The following is a 20411-nucleotide window of genomic DNA, read 5'->3' on the forward strand; positions in this document are numbered from 1 at the left end:
GTATATATATATATATATATATATATATATATATATATATATATATATATATATATATATATATATATATATTAGTGGTGGGCCGTTATCGGCGTTAACGTGCTGCGTTAACGCAAGACTCTTATCGGCGATAAAAAAAATATCGCCGTTAATCTCTTATTCCACCTCCTGTTCGGCTCAGGGGAGATAATAATAGCCGGGGGCCGTTGTTGACACTTGAGGAGCCTTTATTCTCTCACACACCCGCCGCTCTCTCTCTCCATCACTTGCCCACGACACAATCGGGTATTGGAACGCAGGGTGGGTGTGTGTGGCCACCGGTCGCCACGTGACTATAAGTTTCCAAGTTTTAAACACTTCTATCTCTTCAACGTCACCGTACCCGAATCCTAAATATCCCCTTAGCAGACGCTATATTTCATCGGGGGGAAAACTTTGTTTTGCGCCACAGTTCGGCCGTAATGCTGCTGCACACACACACACACACAGACACAGGCGCACACACACACGCTGCATGTCAGAGAGGGGCGCTACCAAAAAGACGAGAGGAGCGGTTGGAGCAGTTGGAGCGTTTAGAGACACATGCGTGCACATTTATTTACATAAAATCGCAATCGCAGTCATTTGTGCAGTTATGTAAAATGTTTCACTAAGGAAAATTACAGAAAAAGTAACGCACAGTGACTTTGATGAGTAACTTTAATCTGATTACTGGTTTGGAGATAGTAACGCGTTAGATTACTCGTTACTGAAAAAAGAGGTCCGATGCCGGTAACGCGTTACTAAGTAACATCTTGTTGAACATTATTTATTTTCATCACCAATTATCATAGTAGAACAGCTTCCTCAAGCAGATGAGCCCCTGGTCTGATGCGCCACCTGGCTTGAGAAACACGTTCTCAAAGACTTACTTTGAGTCATTATTTAGGAGCACAAAGACTTACTTTGAGTCATTATTTAGGAGCACAAAGACTTACTTTGAGTCATTATTTAGGAGCACACAGACTTACTTTGAGTCATTATTTAGGAGCACAAAGACTTACTTTGAGTCATTATTTAGGAGCACACAGACTTACTTTGAGTCATTATTTAGGAGCACACAGACTTACTTTGAGTCATTATTTAGGAGCACACAGACTTACTTTGAGTCATTATTTAGGAGCACACAGACTTACTTTGAGTCATTATTTAGGAGCACACACATATTATGAATGAATTCAAATGAGACATTTTAATCTAGATTAATCTAGATTAATTCCAAAATTAATCTAGATTAATCTAGATTAAAAAAATTAATCTATGCCCACCTCTAATATATATATATATATATATATATATGGCACATCCATGTGCACATCCATGTCCCCCTCCCCTTCTCTTTTGTTCCCCCTAATTAGCCCAAACATGAATGAAAGCAGTAGCACACAGAGTAACACAAGATCCGGGCCACTTTTTTTTCCCCCTTTTCTTTTTTTTTTTTTTCTTTTTTTTTGTTTATCCCTTCTAAACATGTTATCCCAAAACGTAGCGTGGATGAAAGCACAGTACCTTAAAATCCAGGGCGTATGACAGACTAATTGCAAAGGCAACGTACACAGTAGAGTGTGCAATGTTTACTGTCCGTCTCCAGTCCATATAGTGAAGGTAAACGCTGCTGAATTTTTACTCTTTAATCCTCTGATCGTAGAACCTCTGGGCTTCATCAGGTGAGTCGAAGGTGAGCACGTCGTCCCCGTGTGTCACGCGCAGCCTGGCAGGGTAGATCAGGTGGAACCGGACGTTCTTTTGGTAAAGGGCTTGTTTTATCCCGTTAAATGCAGCTCGCTTTTTAGCAAGAGCTGCGCTGTGATCTTGAAACATCCTTATGACTAGGGTTGCAAAGGGGTGGAAAGTTTCCGGTAAATTACCGGAAAGTTTCCCGAAACTTTCCACAGGAACTTTCGCTCGGGAATTTTGGGAATATTCAAAATTGGAAATTATAGGAATTAACAAAATGGCGGTAATTTAAATGATTTTTTTTCATAACCAACCATAAATCTAAACATATAAACACTATGTTTTGTCATTGGCAGACATCCATGCAAAATAATACAATCAAAAAACATTACATTTGAACAGATTTATTTGTAAGAAGAACTTTATCAAGTTGATTATTTTATGAACAATCAATAATTTCACTGAACAACAAAAAGATGAATGTTGAGTAAATTATTACTCATCTGTCTGACCCCACCCATTCAATAAATAAAGTCAAATGCCCCCCCACCATGTGATGGAGGAATGCACAGAGCATGTAGGGGACGTGGCCTCAGTACCCCTGCAGTAGGATGTGTGCTATGTGCAATTTGCCAAGTGTACTTGCATAAAATCTGGTTGTTTTAGTCAAGATTATGCTAAAATATATTGTCCCCAACTATATTTAAAATCAAAGCTTAAGCCTTTGTAAACCTGGTCTAGTAAAAATCAATTTATGATATCAAGTTGGGTATCTCAATAAACTTTAAAAAAAATCTGATTTGAAATTAAATGTTCATAAATATATTAAAACTTAGTTGAAAAAACTGCTTTTTACAGTCTAGAACGTTTGCCTGGACTGAAATAACATAGTTAGGAGAATTTAGTGCATTTGGGCTACTTTAAATTTAGTAAATTCCCGTTTATTCCCGTTAATTCCCAAAATTCCCGTTAATTCCCATAAATTCCCGTTAATTCCCATGGTAAGTTTCCAACTTTGAAAATTTCCGGAATTTTGCAACCCTACTTATGACAGTTCCTCCGTACCGCAGTTCGTGATTCCTTGCCCAGCGCAGCGCGGCTTCCTTCTGTTGGAATCGGGAGAAACAAACCAGGAATGTGCGCGGAGGCTTTCCTTGTCCAGATCTGAAGGTCGGGGACCGGTGGGCTCTCTCCAGTTCGGGCGGCGCAGTGAAGACGTCGGGGCCCATCACCTGCATCAGCAGCTCAGACATGAATTTAACCGGGTCCTTGCCGTCTTCGCTGCCTTCTGGTATGTGTAGTATACGGAGATTGGCTCTCCGCGATCGGTTTTCTAGGTCATCGAGCCGAGTCAAGAGAGATTGGTTTTGGGCTTTGAGCGTCTTAATGCTAGACTCCGCAGCGCATACACGTTCAAAGTTATCACCGGACACAGACTCCACTGAGGTGAGGCGCTGTTGGAATGTGTTCACTGTTGTTTGGAGTGAGTCCAGCGAGGCTTGTAGTGGCTTTGTAGATTCTTGAATCAGAAGAGAAACATCATCCCTTAGTGTGGTTCTCTGCTTCGCAAATTCTGCAGCCAGTTGATCCTTAGAAATGACAGCGGTATCCATGGTTGCTCCCGGTCCTGATGTTTTTGTCGCTGTCGGAGGGCTGTTAGCTGAGAACGTTGCTAGCTTACTTTCGGCGCTAGTAGCAGCGCGTGTAGCTGGGGTTTGTGCACTGCAACCTGATTTAGCAAACTTCGAATTGCTCATTTTAAGTTGAAACACTTTTTTTTTTTTTTTTTTTTTTTTTTATGTTTTGGCTCTTTATTTTTGTTTTACAATAATTTCACTGCAGTTGCACATAGACAGTCAGATATATGGATGTGTGTTTTTTTTTCGTTGATACGTTATAGTGCTAGTATACTTTAACTTTGTGATGGCTAGGTTTCATATTCCCTCTGCACGTCCCCAAGGAGCCCTAGAAGCGTGGGGTGGTACATGTATTGATTTATTTATCGTTATTGTTATATCTCTTTTTTTTTGCATTTATATATTTTTATTGTCACAGGCAATTTATATCCTCAAAAGGGGGAATCGTTGCATACAATCGGTATATATCTACACATACCTACATGCATATACACCTATACAAATACACATACATATATATATATATATACCTATACATACATATACACACATACATACATCCACACATGTCCACATACATACAGATCTTCCCAATGTATTATACAGATTCACACCGTAGTTGTTTCCGTAGAAGAAACAAAAGATATGTTAAAAAAAGATTATAATAAATCAAATGTCAGTGCACGGTCAAGGCTCTGCAGACTGGCATGTAAACAGTAAACCCCTTAGTACACACACCTCATGGACAGGTATTGGGTCATAAGAAGACCTTCTCTGATCCCAACCGAAAAAGAAAAAAAAAATCTAGAAAACAAACTTTCCCGGAATCATCGACTCAACCCCATAAGTTGAAACACTTAATGAAACTCACTAATGATGGTTTGTCAAAAGCACTGGGAAGAAAGCTTGATAAAAAACGAATATAGCAAAAAGTAGACTGGGAGCCTTCTCTCGTGCGTCCGCTCACCACATTTGCCAAGCAGAAGTCGTGTTGCTTAACTTTGTACAAAAGTCATTTTAACACACAATATTTTTGCTCGCCTCTCCCGCTGACCACACACGGAAACACCTCCCGACGGATATTATTATAGAGTAGCTCTATAAGATTAAATTAAAAAATTTAACCAAAACATGTACAGACGTACTTGATAAGTAACCTAATTCAACCTACATGCCATGGGCTACAGTAGCCTATATTTGCAACTATAGGTAAGCTTATAGCCTATACATATAAATAATTAAATATATTGGGTGCCAAGCGATTCATAGTAATATGTGTGTTTTTCCGATGACTGAGCTTTATTTCGTGGTGTTGCCATTGAGTGTCGCCAGAGCCGGCCCAAGCCTTCAGGGGGCCCTAAGCGAAATATGATTATGGGGCCCCTCTCCAATGTTAGCGCTGCTGAAACTATAGATCTTTGTTAAATATCATTCACACACCCAGTGTTTTCCGCTAGTGCCTCCACTGTGCAGCTGTGCGAAAATATTAGACAGCCGAGATTCAGACGGGAGATTTTTTTAACCTTTTTAAAGTGAAATGCATGAATCTGGTGCACTTTGAGAGGAAAATTAAGAGGCTAAATCTGAGAAATTGTGTGAACAAATAATTTGGAGACACTGGGTCAGATGAATTAGAAGCTATTGAAGAAGGACACGTGGATTTTCCATAAAAATATTAATATGAAATAAAACTATTATGGAGGGTCCTCTGGGTTGGGCTTGGAGCTCTTTTTCTTTTACGGGACATATTTCTCTGTAATATAATGAATGCATTTAAATGCAGTGAGAGGAACGAAGCAGAAGAACTCTGTTGTCCAGCTACTGTATCTTTTTTCCAAAGACGAGGCTGAAATAGGCTATAGACTATACACAGTGCATGGGCAACTGAGGGCAGCCCCATTTCCAATTGTTTTTAAATAAACTCAATACACACTGTGCATGGATGTGAACGTGACATGATCAGATAATTTCGGATTACCTCCCAGATGAACTGATTACAATTTCAGGCTATTAATTATCTAGACCAGGGGTGTCCAAACTTTTTTCACTGAGGGCCACATACAGAAAAATCTACGAAGGGCCGGGCCACTTTGCAAAAATAATCAGGACATGTAGCTGCTCTGATGTTTAGTTTCATAGTGTCTTCGTAAATTGTAATCCTTCTTCACGGCAACACTTTACTTGCACATTAAAAATATACATCCCCCTCTTGTTAAATGCCATTGATACACCCAGTGTTTTCTGCTTTTACGTCTAATGTCCAGCTTGGTGAAAATAGTAGCCAGCTGAGATCCCGCCCCTCCAAGGGGGGTCCGGGGGTATGCCCCCCCGGGAGATTTTTTTAAGTTTTTAAAGTGAAATGCATGAATCTGGTGCACTTTGAGAGGGAAATTAAGAGGCTAAAGCTGAAGAATTTTGTATGAAAAAAAATGTAAACACTGTGTCAGATGATTTAGAAGCTATTGGAGAAGGACACATAGATTTTCCATAATAATATTAATTTAAATTTGAATATTATGCAGGGTCCTCTGGGATGGCCTTGATGCTCTTTTTCTTTTATGGGACATATTTCTCTGCAATATAATGAGTGCATTTAGATTATTTAAAAATAAAAAGGGCCATATTACATTATATTTTTAAAATGTGCCAAGGGCCAATCAATCAGTTTTGACACCCCTGCACTAGTGGGTTAACTAAGAAATGCAAAAAAAAAAAATATATATATTTTTTTTTTTTTTTTTTTTTTTTTTTTAAAGGGCCATATTGCATTATATTTTTAAAATCGGCCGCGGGCCAATAAAAAGCGGGCCGCGGGCCGTAGTTTGGACACCCCTGATCTAGACCAAAACATTTTATTCCTTTTTTTGTATGATAACTCACATTTGCATAATATGATGTTAATATCAAACATACAAACAAAAAAAAAGTGAGTGTCGCTGATTCCCCGAGTCGGGAAAACCTTGTGTTAGCTCTACGCATGGTTGAAAGTTGGCGTTGGAATACGCACCCTTCTCCGCAAATAATTTTTCTATAAATACCAACGTTTTGCCACCGCACATTTTACAGCACATTTCTGCTTGTCTACTCAAGGTTTTTGTGTCAACTATCAAATATCAGTGTATCCTTTTTAGCCTTTTTTGTTTGCATACCTTCCTTGAATGAATGACTCCTTGTTTTGCAGGTCCTGTCGTTGCAGCATAGTGGATCCAAAGACTCCTCTCAGTCCCAGTTTGCTTCTTACTGGAAGCCCATTCTTTCCATGGATGCCACCTTCTGGCAGAGATGGCTGCACATGCATCGCATTGCCATCATCCTTGAACATGACATGTGAGAAATATATATAGTTGTACATTTATACCCAAAACTATTTCAAGACTATTTACACCAACCTGGATCATATCATAGGTAATAGCTTATGGTTGTGTGAACATAGGTCCATATTTTTCAAAAAGGCTTGGTGTTTAATAATAATAATAATAATAATAATACATTTTATTTATTTAGCTCTTTTCTCGCACTCAGAGCGCTTGTTTAGCTTTGTTATTTTCCATATTTCTGTCTCTGTTCAATGTGGCCTTTCAGTTTTTCATTAAATGAAGGATTGTGTCCCTTCAGGCCTGTCCCTAAACATCTGCACACAGCAGGAAACAATGGGCGTTACAGCACCATCCAGTGTCGTATCTCCCACACTGCACTCACATCACTGCTGAGGGACTGGAGCAGCTTTGTACTGGTGGAGGGTTACTCATATGTCAAACTCATATACAGGTGAGACAATGCATGGGGGACGGGCCCAAGTGTTTTGAACACAAGATTGATAAACCATGGAGCATGGACTTATACTGTGATGCTGTCTTGGTAGCACAATTCCCTCCCATGATTCCACCTTGTGTAATCATCGGATGTAGGAGTTCCTATTTGTCACTGTACAATGTACAGTAGGAGTTCCTAAGTGTTGTTACCGCAATGGTGGACCATTGGTTTAATGGCCAAAAGTGTGAACTTACCCTTAGGATACCATCTCAGATCCATAAGTGTGATAAACCATGATAAAAACCATCAAAATAGACATTGGTAAGGATTTTTACCTGCTCCGCCATTGTAGGCGCATACACATTCACCCATCTGATGCTCTGCAAGTGCACCGTCAGTGAGACGGGTGCCGATTTGTAGCGTTCTCTCTTCTTATTGGTTATCAGTACTGGGATCCCAGAAAAGTTTATTTGACGATTACATGCAGAGTGGGTGACAGAGAGATCGGCTTTATGAAACGTGCGCACTATATAAGTTTTCACTGTATGAATAAAGAGCGATTTAACACTTATATTAGCATATATACATCGCTTACTTCACCTTTAATGGGCCCTTTAAATGGTTAATTGGTTTTTCATTATTTTTATATAATTAAATGTATTTAAGTTTACACGTTACATTTGTGATACAATATTTTGGATGAATCATGCTGAGCACATTTGTAATATTTTATAATAAAAAAAACACTGCGGTTTCTCAAAAGGATCTTCTTATAAATTCCATAAACATTTGTCAAATACATTACAAAACAGTCAAAAGTAATTGCAATTTGCAATGTTCATACATTTTTATTTTTTTAAGATATTTTTGGCATTTTTATGCTTTATTGATAGTGTAGAGACAGAGTTGAAATGGGGCAGAGAGGGGAGTGACATGCAGAGAACGACCGCGCGCTGGAATCGAACCCGGGTCCGCTGCTGGCCGAGGCCCATGGGGGGGAAGCCCTACCAACTGAGCTAAGGGCGCCCCTTGTTCATACATTTAAAAGAAATACCGGCCACATCTTTAAATTTACCAAGATAAGCATTAAAAAAAAAATTGGAAATTTTTCCTAGATGAAGTCATGCAATCACAATGGCCTATGGTGACTTTGCAAAAACAGACGTTTACCTTTTTAAATTGTCAAGCAGCTCCCAAATAAATGTAATAAATAATAAAGAAGATATGATGTTAATTATGTGACGGTGTATTATGGCCACAGTGGAACAAAAAAAACCCACTGCACCTCTAACCACTGCACCACGAGCGCCCTCTAACAAATGGCGGGCCGACTGGCTCAGTTGGTAGAGCGGAATATCAAACAAAAATATCAAACTAGCTAAAGTTACTTTGCTTAGCATGACTGCTTGCATCTTCAATTTTTGGTCATTAGAACTACTTGTCTGATAACCATAACATTTTTAAATTTAGAATTTATATAGATGAATAACTATCATAAATGTTTTGTTCTTTAAAATAAGAAACCCACCTTACCCAATCAGTGTTTTGAAAAAAGTAATCAGTTCCTGAAAAAAGTAAGATTTAATTTCTTCTATCTCAACAGTTCATGTGAGCAGCCTCCCACCTCTTTCTACCTGGTTCGTCTCATCTCCAAGACCCCCTGTATGGTGCTGCGTCTGGGCTTCCCTATTGGTACTCCAGCCCATGTTAGAAACAAGGTACTGGAACTAAGGTTGCGTTCCGAATCGCATACTTTCTACTATATAGTATGTAGAAAAAAGATTTAGGATGTCCCGATTCTTGTGGCCAGATTTAGGATGGTTAGAAGTACCCGGATGTCCTACTTCATGCGGCCAAGATTGTTAGTGTTGAAAACTGCATCCTATTTGGGCGATTCTGACCCACAATCCAGTGCGCACGTGAAGTGACGTCACATCGACGAAGCCTCCATATGAAAACAAACGGGGATGCGACGGATATAAAACCAAGAGGCAAGATCAAGGCGCAATGTTATTATGAAATAAGAGAGTAAAGTATGTCCCAAAAGTATGCCTACTGCATCCTAACTAGATTCTTTTTATCGTTGGATGTAGTATGTAGAATAGAAAAAAGAAAGAGTATGCGATTCGGAACGCAACCTAAGACTTTCTTGTTAAGATAATAATGCTTTTTCGTGCCCGATGTTGTTGATGATCGAAGTGATGAGATTTGTGATGGACCCTTTCTGTGTGGACGTTGTGGGTGAGTTTGCTGTGAAAGCAAAGTAGCTGGTGGTAATGTCATTGAACAAGGCGTGTTTACAACTGGAACTCATTGACATTCAGTCATCAGCTGACCTGCGACAGTCATTACAGCTGGCAGGTTCGGAAAAGTTCTAGACTCGTGAAGTCAGCCACCAGAAATTCAATCATTCAAGGCGTCTTGCACTTTTTGTCTTCACTATGTGTGGCTCAACTTACACATGCGAATACGCATTCTCACACATGAATGCCATTAAAACTAATAATCGCGCATCGCTCACTGCCGAGCACCTGCACCACTGTATGTGTATTGCCATGACAAGTCCCGTTTTCACTGCTCTACAAATCAAATCAGATCAAACAAATGCCATTTCTCTCATTAGATGGCAGATTTTGCCAAGTGGGTCACTGCTTGCCAGTTAACACTAACAGTCAGCCTATGTTAATTAAACAAGGATTGTTTTTGAAAAGGCTATTAGTAAACCTATTAGTACTCAGTGTTTCCCCTACCATTGTACAGGCCTGGCGGGGCCGCCAGGCCAACGGGACCCCCCGCCAGGCCAACAGCAGCCTAACTTTAAAAAAAAATAATAATAAAAAAAAAAAATGATTATCAATTTTTCATTGATTCCGTAATAATAATATGCGAGCGTCTGCGCGGCACTGTCGGTCTACCCCTCGTGTGCGCCTGTCTTTACAACCTCTCGTCTGATCATCCCATCAGCTGATCTGTGTGTCTGCGTGTGTGTAGCCTATGTGTGTCTGCGCGCGGCGCGATGCGCGTGTGTATTCGGTGCGGGTGCGCACTTGTTAAAACACGGAAGACAATGAGCAGGAGCATGACTAGCAAGCAAACGTTGAACTAGTGGCGAAAATAAAACCAGCGCCTGCTCTATGGAGATACTAAGGACTCAGTAACAGGGACGTTGAACAGGAAAAAGTGCTGCGCAAAGTTTAGAAAGTTAAAATCGCTACGTCGCCGTGGCAACACAACCAATCTGTATCAACAGCTGAAACAGCGCTGAAAAAAACGGCATGCACTCGTTTCAGTAAGTTTACCGAAGTGCCACACTGCTACTGCCTTTGACATTCTCAGAAAAGCATTCATTTATTTTCAAGGGACATATTAATTTATTTATTGTTTTAACTGTCAAGTTATCTTGAAAACAGCAGGCTATTGTAGGCCTACAAGCTTTATGTTTTTGTATTTTCAATGCTACTTTATTTGTATGTTTTAAATTGAGAAATAGGCTAGATGAAATATAATGGTCGGAATAGGGAATTTGCCTTATGTAGCACACATGTTGATAGGCTAATCATGATGTGTAGCCTATGTTAATTCATTTATTTTCAACAAGGCTATTTGCATTAAAAAAAAATAAAGAACATTTTTCAATAGGCTAGCTTCAAGGTGAGGTGATTCAGATTATTCCAGAAATGAGTCTAAACAGGACCTGTCTATATTAGATCTTAGTGTTTATTGTTTTTTTATTGAAATCCATGTGTTTTTCTTCAATAGTTTACGTGGCTTGTGTCTCCAAATTATTACAGAAAATAGTTATAGGCAGGGCATATGTTGTTTACAGAGCACAGAATTAATCAGATTTCGCCTCTCAAAGTGCACCAGATTGATGCATTTAACTTTAAAAAGGATAAGGTTTTCTTCTGCAGGGGGATGCCCCCAGACCCCCTAGAATGTCCATTCTCACCCAGCAGGATCTAAAAATCCTGTGAGAAACACCACATGTACAAACGTACTGAATGTGAAAGCATAACCCTATGCCCTCATTTTTAACGGACTGTCAAAAGAGGCTCATCCCAAATGGGGTTCGTTTTGGTCAATTTCTTCTAGAAATTTGGTACGCACGCGGCACGCATACTCTTTATCAGCTCTTACCACCGGGCCTAAAAAAAATTCTAGGGGAAACACTGAGTACTGTATTTTTTTAGAAGCTGTTGCACTCTGAGTTAACCTATTTCTTCCTGTATGTTTATGAACTGTTAACCCTATGGCAATCTAGGATGCATGTCCTTAATCCTTAGTACGAATTGTCAAGTCTACCAAAACCTTAATATCTAAGCCTGTGTAGCACATAGAAACATGAATTAAATACATTTAAAAGTTAAGGTTCACAGGTTTTATTTAAACATGCTCGCTTACAAACAAACACATTTTCCTAAAAATCGTCAATTAGATGGGGGAGAAAAAAAAAGAATAAATAATATAAAATATTTAAAAATAATGTGCTAAATGAGTTTATAATCCTGCTTCTTTTTAGCATGTATAGTAGCGACTGAGTGTACAGTGGAGGGATAAAGATAGACAGATATAGGAAGGTAGCTTTATTATTATAGCTTTATTTTTTAATGGTAGTAATTTTTGGGCGACTGTGGCTCAGTTGGTAGAGCGGGTCGGCCGATGATCAAAGGGTTGGAGGTTCGATCCCCGCCCTGCCACCTGTTTCATAGTTGTTGTGTCCTTGGGCAAGACACTTCACCCACCTTGCCTTGTGTGAATGTCGATAGTTAGCCTGCTATCGGTGTATGAATGTGTGCGTGAATGGTAACGTGGGAAAGGAAAACAGGTCTCCCTTGCAAAAGAGTCTTCGGTCTCAATGGGATATACCTGTATAAATAAAGGTTAAAAAAAAAAAAAAAAAACGTTAAAAGTGCATCACTGGCGTTCATGCAGCTTTTATAGAAGCCTCATGAACGTTAGTTGCATCCGCCAGTATTGCAAATGACAAGCTTTCTGTCCTCTGGTTTCATTTCACTGCGTAAAACTGAAAACACGGAGAGCTGCAAGGCAACGACTTCCTGTTCTTATCCGCTTAAAAATAAAAGTCAACTCGCGTTTGGCTAGTAACAGGCTTTTAATGTGAAGGCGCACAGGAAATATTCTGTTCGCACGTAAAGTAACTTAACTGGATAAAGCCGTGTACTGATGGTGGTGACAAGAGTGTAGCAAACGTTAGAAAAGCCGCCCGGCAAACACACATCTTTCACCAGCCAAAGTGGCGTAATAACTTACTCGCCTAAGAGTTTTTACTTTTATATACTATCTATGATATTTCCCGCATTTGGCGAGTGTTAATGTAGAGCCCTCTAAGCAGTGTTGTGCATCGCTCCTCCTTGTCTAAATGAGACAGTAGCCTATCTCTTCAACCTAGACTTGTAATTATCTTCGCATGTAATGCATTTTAATAGCAAATGCGATTAAAACTGTGGCACTGTACAGCCCTGTATGTTTACTTGTTTGAACCCCACCGGTTAAAAACAGCAATGCAAACGGAAATGATGTACGTGTTGATTTAAATACAGCGCGGGTAAATGGAATCGGATCACAAGTAGACAAAGAAGTCACATTTGAAAATACAAGTGGGAACACACGGATTGAGAGCTGTCCACTTGTAACCAGATTCAAAAAGTCAGATGTTAATCCCAGGTGGAAACAGGGTCTTTGTCTCGTGCTTTCAGCAGTGTCCTCACCTCAGCTGTCATCCATGGTTTCCGATTATTGAAAACTCTGATTTGTTTGTTCACTGTAACATTGTCAGTGCAGGTCTTGATATAAAACAAAACAGTCTCAGTGCGCTCATTTAGCTGCAGATGATCAAAGACAGTCCATTCGGTGTGGTCAAAGCAGTCCTGTAGCCGGTTGAGTGCTCCCTCGGGACAGATTTTTACAGTTGTTGTGGCTGGTTTTATTCTTTTCCTGAGGGGTATGTAGGCTGGGACACTGAGCAGCGAAATATGATCCAACTTTCCCAGGTGGGGGAGGGGTATTGTCCTGTATGCTTTCTTAAGATTTGAGCAGTGGCGGCTCGCCCATAGAGGGCGATAGGGCGACGCCCTCCTTGAGCCATATCAGCAAAAAACAAAAATATAATAATGAATAATAATGATGTTTTTTTTTTTTTTTGTATTAATAATCATAATTTATGATTTCAATACAGTTTTTACCTGCATCTAAGTCTGAATATCATTGTACAATCAGCGTCTGTGCTCTGTACCGTCACTCTGGGGCGATGTCGGGCTGGTTGAAAATCGCCCCCAGCGCTCTCATAGACATCAATGTAAAACTTTTTTTTTTCAAACTGCAAGCCTCGCAATGCAATCTCTATGGGTTCCGGGGGTGCTCGCCCTAACGTGTTGTCGTCATACGTACAGTAAACAATAAACCAATTACAGTGACTGATACAGTCACATGTCCAGTATGCAGCCCAGAGCGGTCATATTCAAGACCAACACAACTTTATATCAACTCAGGCTAGGCTGGCAAGCTACTTACTTGATCGGACTCGGACTAGGTCTTTCCCAGACAAAATGTAACCATCAAGCAAGTATCTACCAAGATGGATTGGGGGATCGTATAAACGCGGATCTTCACGGGGCTCGTTTGAACGGCTAACGAGGCTAGCAGGATGCTAATGCGCTAACGCTCTGTCCTGCTGCCGCTGCATGATGATTATGGACTGTATACTGGCTTTTTATCCATCCTGATGGCAGCACAGAGACCGCATGGATAACTTTGGGTGTCACCCCTATGCATCATCTCTCAGAAAAGGTAAAACAAACATTAAACTTCAATCTGCATATACGAGCCAGCGCCGTTCAACAGCTGATCGGGTGTTGAACGGCGATCAGCTGTTGATCGTCGTTTAGCTGACAGCTGCTTTCACCGTCCGACATAAACCCGCCTACCAAGTGCTGTAGACAGTAGTAACCCAAACCAATGTGATGATTAGCACTGTTAATGTTGCACATGCTATGCCAGCATCCATTTTTGTCTCCTAACTTTTAAAGGAAGCCTATCTGAGGAGCACACTGGTAGATGACAAGTTATCTGTGATGGCCACAGCCGGATAATTAAATCATTTTAGAGCTAAAATAATTTTATTCAAGAAATTAACTAACTTCATTTCCAAAAATACTGTACAGTGCAATGCTTGTCTAATGTTGCCAGAGTGGTTATGCCAGATGAACAGGAAAAACAAACAGTTAAATGCAATATGACATTGTCATATGCTATCTGATTTAGGTTAATTTTGGGTCATATTTCCCATCATGGCAACAATTGCCCCCCCTGAGATTATTGTCAGGAGCCGCCACTGGATTTGAGTAGAGCTTATCTAATGTGTTTTTACCTCTGGTGGGACCCTGGACATACTGCACAAACTTGGGTAGCACACTCTTTAGACAGGCCTGATTAAAATCCCCAGCAACAATAAAAGCTCCCTCAGGATGAGCCTTCTGCTGTCTGCTTATCACTTTGCGGAGCTGGGAGACAGCTGTGCTAACGTTGGCATCCCGCCCCAATTCAAAACTTATTGAATAGCCCTGCCCTTACTTAAAGTCTCTCCTTGTTGTGACAAACCTAGGATGTGGCCGTAGACATCTGAATAATTTGTTGGGGCGACTGTGGCTCAGTTGGTAGAGTGGGTCGGCCGATGATCAAAGGGTTGGAGGTTCGATCCCCGCCCTGCCACCTGTGTCACAGTTGTTGTGTCCTTGGGCAAGACACTTCACCCACCTTGCCTAGTGTGAATGTCGATAGTTAGCCTGCTATCGGTGTATGAATGTGTGTGAATGGTAACGTGGGAAAGGAAAACAGGTCTCCCTTGCAAAAGAGTCTTCGGTCTCAATGGGATTTACCTGTATAAATAAAGGTTAAAAGTTGATCGAGCAAGAGTGTATGCTGTTCTGCAATTTAAGAAAAAAATATTTTGATTTTTTTTTTATACCAACTCCGCAATGAGTTTTTAACTACAAAACCAGTATCTTTTAATGATACTAGAAGTTTTCGTCCTGCAGGGAGTAGCGCTGGAAGAGAAATGTCTCATTTTCTTTCTATGGCTACCCATGATGGGGTCGTATCTTTAAGCTTATCAGGTTATGCGTCCTGCTGGTATTGGCTGCCCAATAATAGTGCTGGAAGACTGGTAGGGCCAGTCCTAAGTAAATCATTAGGTTTGCAAACATGTTTTTTACCCATACGATGTGCTTTGTACCCCCAGACAAAAGGAAAAATAATTGACTCCAATGTTTTAAAAAAGGCTTTTGGCATAAAAATGGGTATACTTTGAAATTAATACAAAAACCTAGACAATTTTGATGGAATTAATTCTACCAATCATGGATAAAGGAAGTGTCCACCAAAATGTTTAATCAATTCAGTTCAATTTGTAAAGCAGGTTTGATTGTTTGGGAATAGTGGCTCCTAGGTACTTTATATGTTCAGTAACTAGTGTTGTTTTTTGCAGCCTGTTTTAGTCTAGTCTTTTTGTCAAACTGTCTCAGACTCAGGAAACAGAAATATTGCAAACTAATAATAATAGTGAGACGAAATAACGTTATAATATTTTGTCTCGTCTCGTTTTGGTCAACGAAACTGAGGAGATATTTTAGGAGTTTTTATTTTTTAAACCACATTTAGTCCCGTTTTTATTCGTCAACAATATTGCATTATACAGTGCTGCTTGAAATTATGTGAACCCCTTGAGCCTTTTGGAATTTTATTTATTTTAACCGTTATTAATTAATTTTTATCAATACCAGTCTTTTTCAGATGTTTGTTTATCAATTCAACATTTTTCTTTTCCGGAAATCAATTGTTAAAATAGAGGAAACAAATGATTTGCCAACTTTTGGATGTGCAAAAGTTTGTGAACCCTGAGCTGCATTGCTTAAATCGAGCAGGTAAACACAATCAGGTGGGCCAAATTGAGTGATGAAATGGACCAATGTAATGAGAGTTCTTTAGGGAAGAAATTGGGCGGCACTAGATAAAACAGAGATAAAACCAGGTAAGTTTAGGCTCACCAAAGTGAACCCATACAGTTCAGACATGCCAAGAGGAAAGAAAATCTCAGAAGATCTCAGGAAGAGTTGTGATGTTGCACATTTGTCTGGGGACAGCTATAAATTAGTTAAAAAAAGGTTTTAGCTTCATCGGTCCACCGTGAGACAAATCATCTACAAATGGAGAGCTTTAACCCATTGATGACTATGGCAATCTAGGATGCATGTCCTTAATGCCTGAGGGTTTTCTGAAAAAATAGTACGAATTGTCAAGTCTACCAAAACCTTAATATCTAAGCCTGTGTAGCACATAGAAACATGAAATAAAATACATTTAAAAGTTAAGGTTCACAGGTTTTATTTAAACATGCTCCCTTAGCGCTTACAAACCAACACAGTTTTCTAAAAATCGTCAAAATTAGATGGGGGAGAAAAAATAATAATAAATAATATAAAATATTTAAAAATTACGTGCTAAATGAGGTTATAATCCTGCTTCTTTTTAGCATGGATGGTAGTGACTGAGTGTGCAGTGGAGGGATAAATAGATATAGGAAGGAGGAGATAGCTTTATTTTATAATTTAGTTCAGTTATCACTGACACCATAAATCCGACTTCCCAGTACAACTAGAACGCAGACTGACTCTCGCTGTCGGGAGCCGATCAGCTAGTCCAAACGGCTGTATACCACGGAGATGAAAACGAAACTGAAACTTAACTATCGCCTGGCTGGGCTGAATTTGAGTTGGAGCAGCAAAATATAGCCTAAATTCATAAATATTGTTAATAAATAGATGCAATGTGTTGAGTGATTTTCTTCAGTAGCCTATAGTAGACCTTGATTCTGCGCTCTGAAGGCCACTAACTGTTCTGTAATACACTATCGCCGACACAGCCGGCGTATTTTTTTTATTATTATTATTATTATTATTATTATTATTATTATTATTTATTCTTTTATTGACGTGATTTTCGGCAAACCACACAACTTTTGGGTGGTCACGTGGTCTTAAAAAATCAACAAAACCCACCTCATGTGTATTTGAACTAATGAAGGTGCATTCTATGCTGCACACGCCATGAAAATTAGATAAAGTAACAATGCTGCGCTACGCAGCATCAGGCAGGAGATACAATGTGGCATCGCGCAGCAGCCGTCATCAATGGGTTAAGAGTGACTGAACATCTGCATAGAACTTGACTTCCTTCAAAAATATCCACAAGCGCCACAATAAAAGTGATTTTTCAGTTAAAAGCCAACCCAAACATTACATGTAGTGATTTGCAGACCTCTCTTGCAGCATCTGGGATAGATGTGCATGGTTCCACAATAAGAAAAAAAACTCAGTCAACATGGCGTTCATGAGAGGATTGCTGAAGAAGCCTCTGCCCTCAAAAAAGAACAAAACTGCTTGTCACAACTTTGCCAGAGAGCACTTGGAGATACCTAAAGTCTTCTGGAAGTCTATTCTGTGGACAGATTAGTCAAAAATGTAACTGTTTGGTCATAACCAAAACTGCCATGTTTGGGCAAAAACGCAACTCTGCCTCCACCAAAAGAGCCATCTCCCAAGTGAAGAATGGTGGTAGCAAAGGGTCTGCAAATCTCCAGATCTAATGTTTTGGTTGGCCTTTACCAGAAAAATCACTTTTTTTGTGACGCTTGTGGATATCTTTGAAGGAAGTCCACTTTTAGCTAGATGATAAGTCACTCTTAAAGCTCTCCATTTGTAGATAATTTGCCTCACGGTGGACCGATGGAGTAGCCTAGCACCGCCCGCCTACTACTTCCGTTCAATTTTCATTTCCCTTCAGTAGTCAGTCTGGGTGTGCGGTATATTCTTAGGTTTTCTCCGGACAGATTTCTGCCGGTCCAATCAGCGAACAGAAGAAGTGGCTCAGAAGCCGGCGCATGACATGGTTGGTTGGCAGATCCAGAGTGGCACTGGGCAGATCCAATAGTTTTAACTTCAACAGACACCCGCCTTCAAGTGAGTTAACGTTTGTCAACTGAGTGATTCCAGACCTTCTGAACAAATGAAATGAAGTACGATGGTCTGGTAGAACCAGGCTACCAATGGAGCGCAAACTTTTTGAAAATAATTTATAGTTGTCCCCAGACAAATGTGCAACATCACAACTCTATTCCAAATATCCACTGAGATTTTCTCTCCCTTTTAGCATGTCTGACCTGTAAGGGTTCACTTTGGTGAGCCTAAACTGACCTGGTTTTATCTCTTGTTTTATCTAGTGCCGCCCAATTTCTTCCCTAAAGATCTCTCATTACATTGGTTCATTTCATCACTCAATTTGGCCCACCTGATTGTGTTTACCGGCTGGATTTAAGCAATGCAGCTCAGGGTTCACAAACTTTTGCACATACAAAAGTTGGCATATCATTTGTTTTATCTGTTTTAAAAATGTATTTCCGGATAAGAAAAATTATGAATTGATAATCAAACTTCTGCTATTTCATATAAAATTACTGGTATTGATCAAAATGAATGATTAATGGTAAAACTGAATAAAATTCCAAAATGCTCAAGGGTTTCACATACTTTCAAGCAGCACTGTATATTTGATTATAGTTTTTGTCACATGACCACCATTTATGTTACGTCTCGTCTCGTTTCCGTCACGTGATAAAGGTTTGTTGGCGACTATATTTAGTCATAATTTTCGTTGACGAAAGCAACTCTATCAGTAACTTTAACTGGAAGATTACTGAGAAACCTCAGGATCTAGATCCTCACTTAAAGGCGTAAATTCACACTTCCGGTCCAGTAGAGGGGGATCAGATTCTTCAGACTGCGAGAAAAACAAGATTATATCATCTGCATACAGGGCTAAGTGGTGATCCATCTTACAAAGGTGTATGGGGCTAATTTTGGGGTTGTTTCTGACGCCGATAGCAAGGGGCTCTATGCATAGGGCAAACACAGCAATGGGCTCAGGGAGCAGCCTTGCCGGACACCACGATGTAAACTCAAAGGGGAAGATCTCTCAGAGTTGTTCAGAACGGGTGCAGTTGGATCGGCATAGAGTGTCTCTACCCATGCACTGACATTTTTGCCCTGGCCAAACTCTTCCATGGTTAACAGCATGTACCTCCACTTTGTTTCATGTCATGAAACAATGCTCTGGAATAGTCTAGAATCCAATATTTCACTTTTCACAACAGATTTTATATACATACAGTATAGGCGTACATGTAGGCTAATACGTGATATTTCATACAGTACAAATATGGGCGAAACTGCTCTACAAAGACAATACAGTAATTGCTGTACTAATTATGATGTGTGTGTGCATGCGCCAGTTACAGCAGCGCACGATACAGGCTTTCTTTGCTGGCACCTCCCTATTTTCCCTCATGTCAGTCAAAGTGCCGTGCTTATTAAGTAATCACCATTTATGGAAGTTTCTGAGTGTTGTGAGTACGCAATATTTTAGGATGGGTTCTACTCACAGTTTAATAATTGAGGCCCCTGGTCATCAAGTTAATTTCAAAGCACTGCAAATTGATTGACTTGCATGAAAATACAAATGTTTGAAACGTGGTAATGAGTGGTAGGAAGGGGGAACTCTGCTATCAACATTTGGCGTCTAACTTTTCTGTAAACCAGTTTAAAAAAGCTATCAGATTACACATGGTGACAATGGTCAGCGCAGTCATGCATTTACATACTAGCCGTACGGTCTACCATGTGTCTAAATTCTAAATCTGTGTATTTTTCTTTGTTTTTTATTAGATTGTAGATGAACTGCGAGAGCAGATACTCAAACTTCGCTTCCCTCATCGTGTTCAGAACAAAGAGGCGACCCCTAAGACCAAGAGGAAGAATGCTGGCCAGCCTTCACCATCTAAAGCTCACTCCATCCCAGCTCCCAAGCCTGCCCTGTCAGACCGGCCCTGTGTAGTGCTGCTCAACAAGCCCCTGGAGAAGCTCTTTATACGGTCAGTGCATATAAGAACAGGACATCACAACATGGAACCCAATAAAAAGAACTCTGTCAACTTTGTCAGAAAACATCATTAGCCTGACATTTGCATTATAAATCACAATTCAAGTTGTTTGAAAATTATTAGTCTCTATTATCTTGACTACTGTAGATAATGGTATATTGGTTAGAAACTGGGTTTGACTACTATTGTGTCTGCTTCACAACGGGTTATTTGTCATGCGCAACAATTACAGCAGCAGTCATTGAAAACTAAATTCTGAAAATCCCAGGCTCCTCTCAACAATGTAATAGAAGAAG

At 39.9% G+C, this 20411-nt stretch overlaps 1 protein-coding gene across 1 annotated transcript in view; it reads left to right on the forward strand.

Annotated features, from left to right (window-relative positions):
- The window catches only part of szt2 (SZT2 subunit of KICSTOR complex), a 480200-nt gene that overhangs the window by 85805 nt on the left and 373984 nt on the right, over positions 1–20411 (forward strand). Inside the window, 4 exon segments of the mRNA XM_080032888.1 lie at positions 6535–6680; positions 6969–7121; positions 8710–8824; positions 19901–20106. Coding sequence (XP_079889014.1) covers positions 6535–6680; positions 6969–7121; positions 8710–8824; positions 19901–20106 — 620 coding nt within the window.

The sequence above is a fragment of the Ammodytes marinus genome (assembly GCF_949987685.1).
Source record: "Ammodytes marinus genome assembly, chromosome: 8".
Lineage (NCBI taxonomy): Eukaryota > Metazoa > Chordata > Actinopteri > Uranoscopiformes > Ammodytidae > Ammodytes > Ammodytes marinus.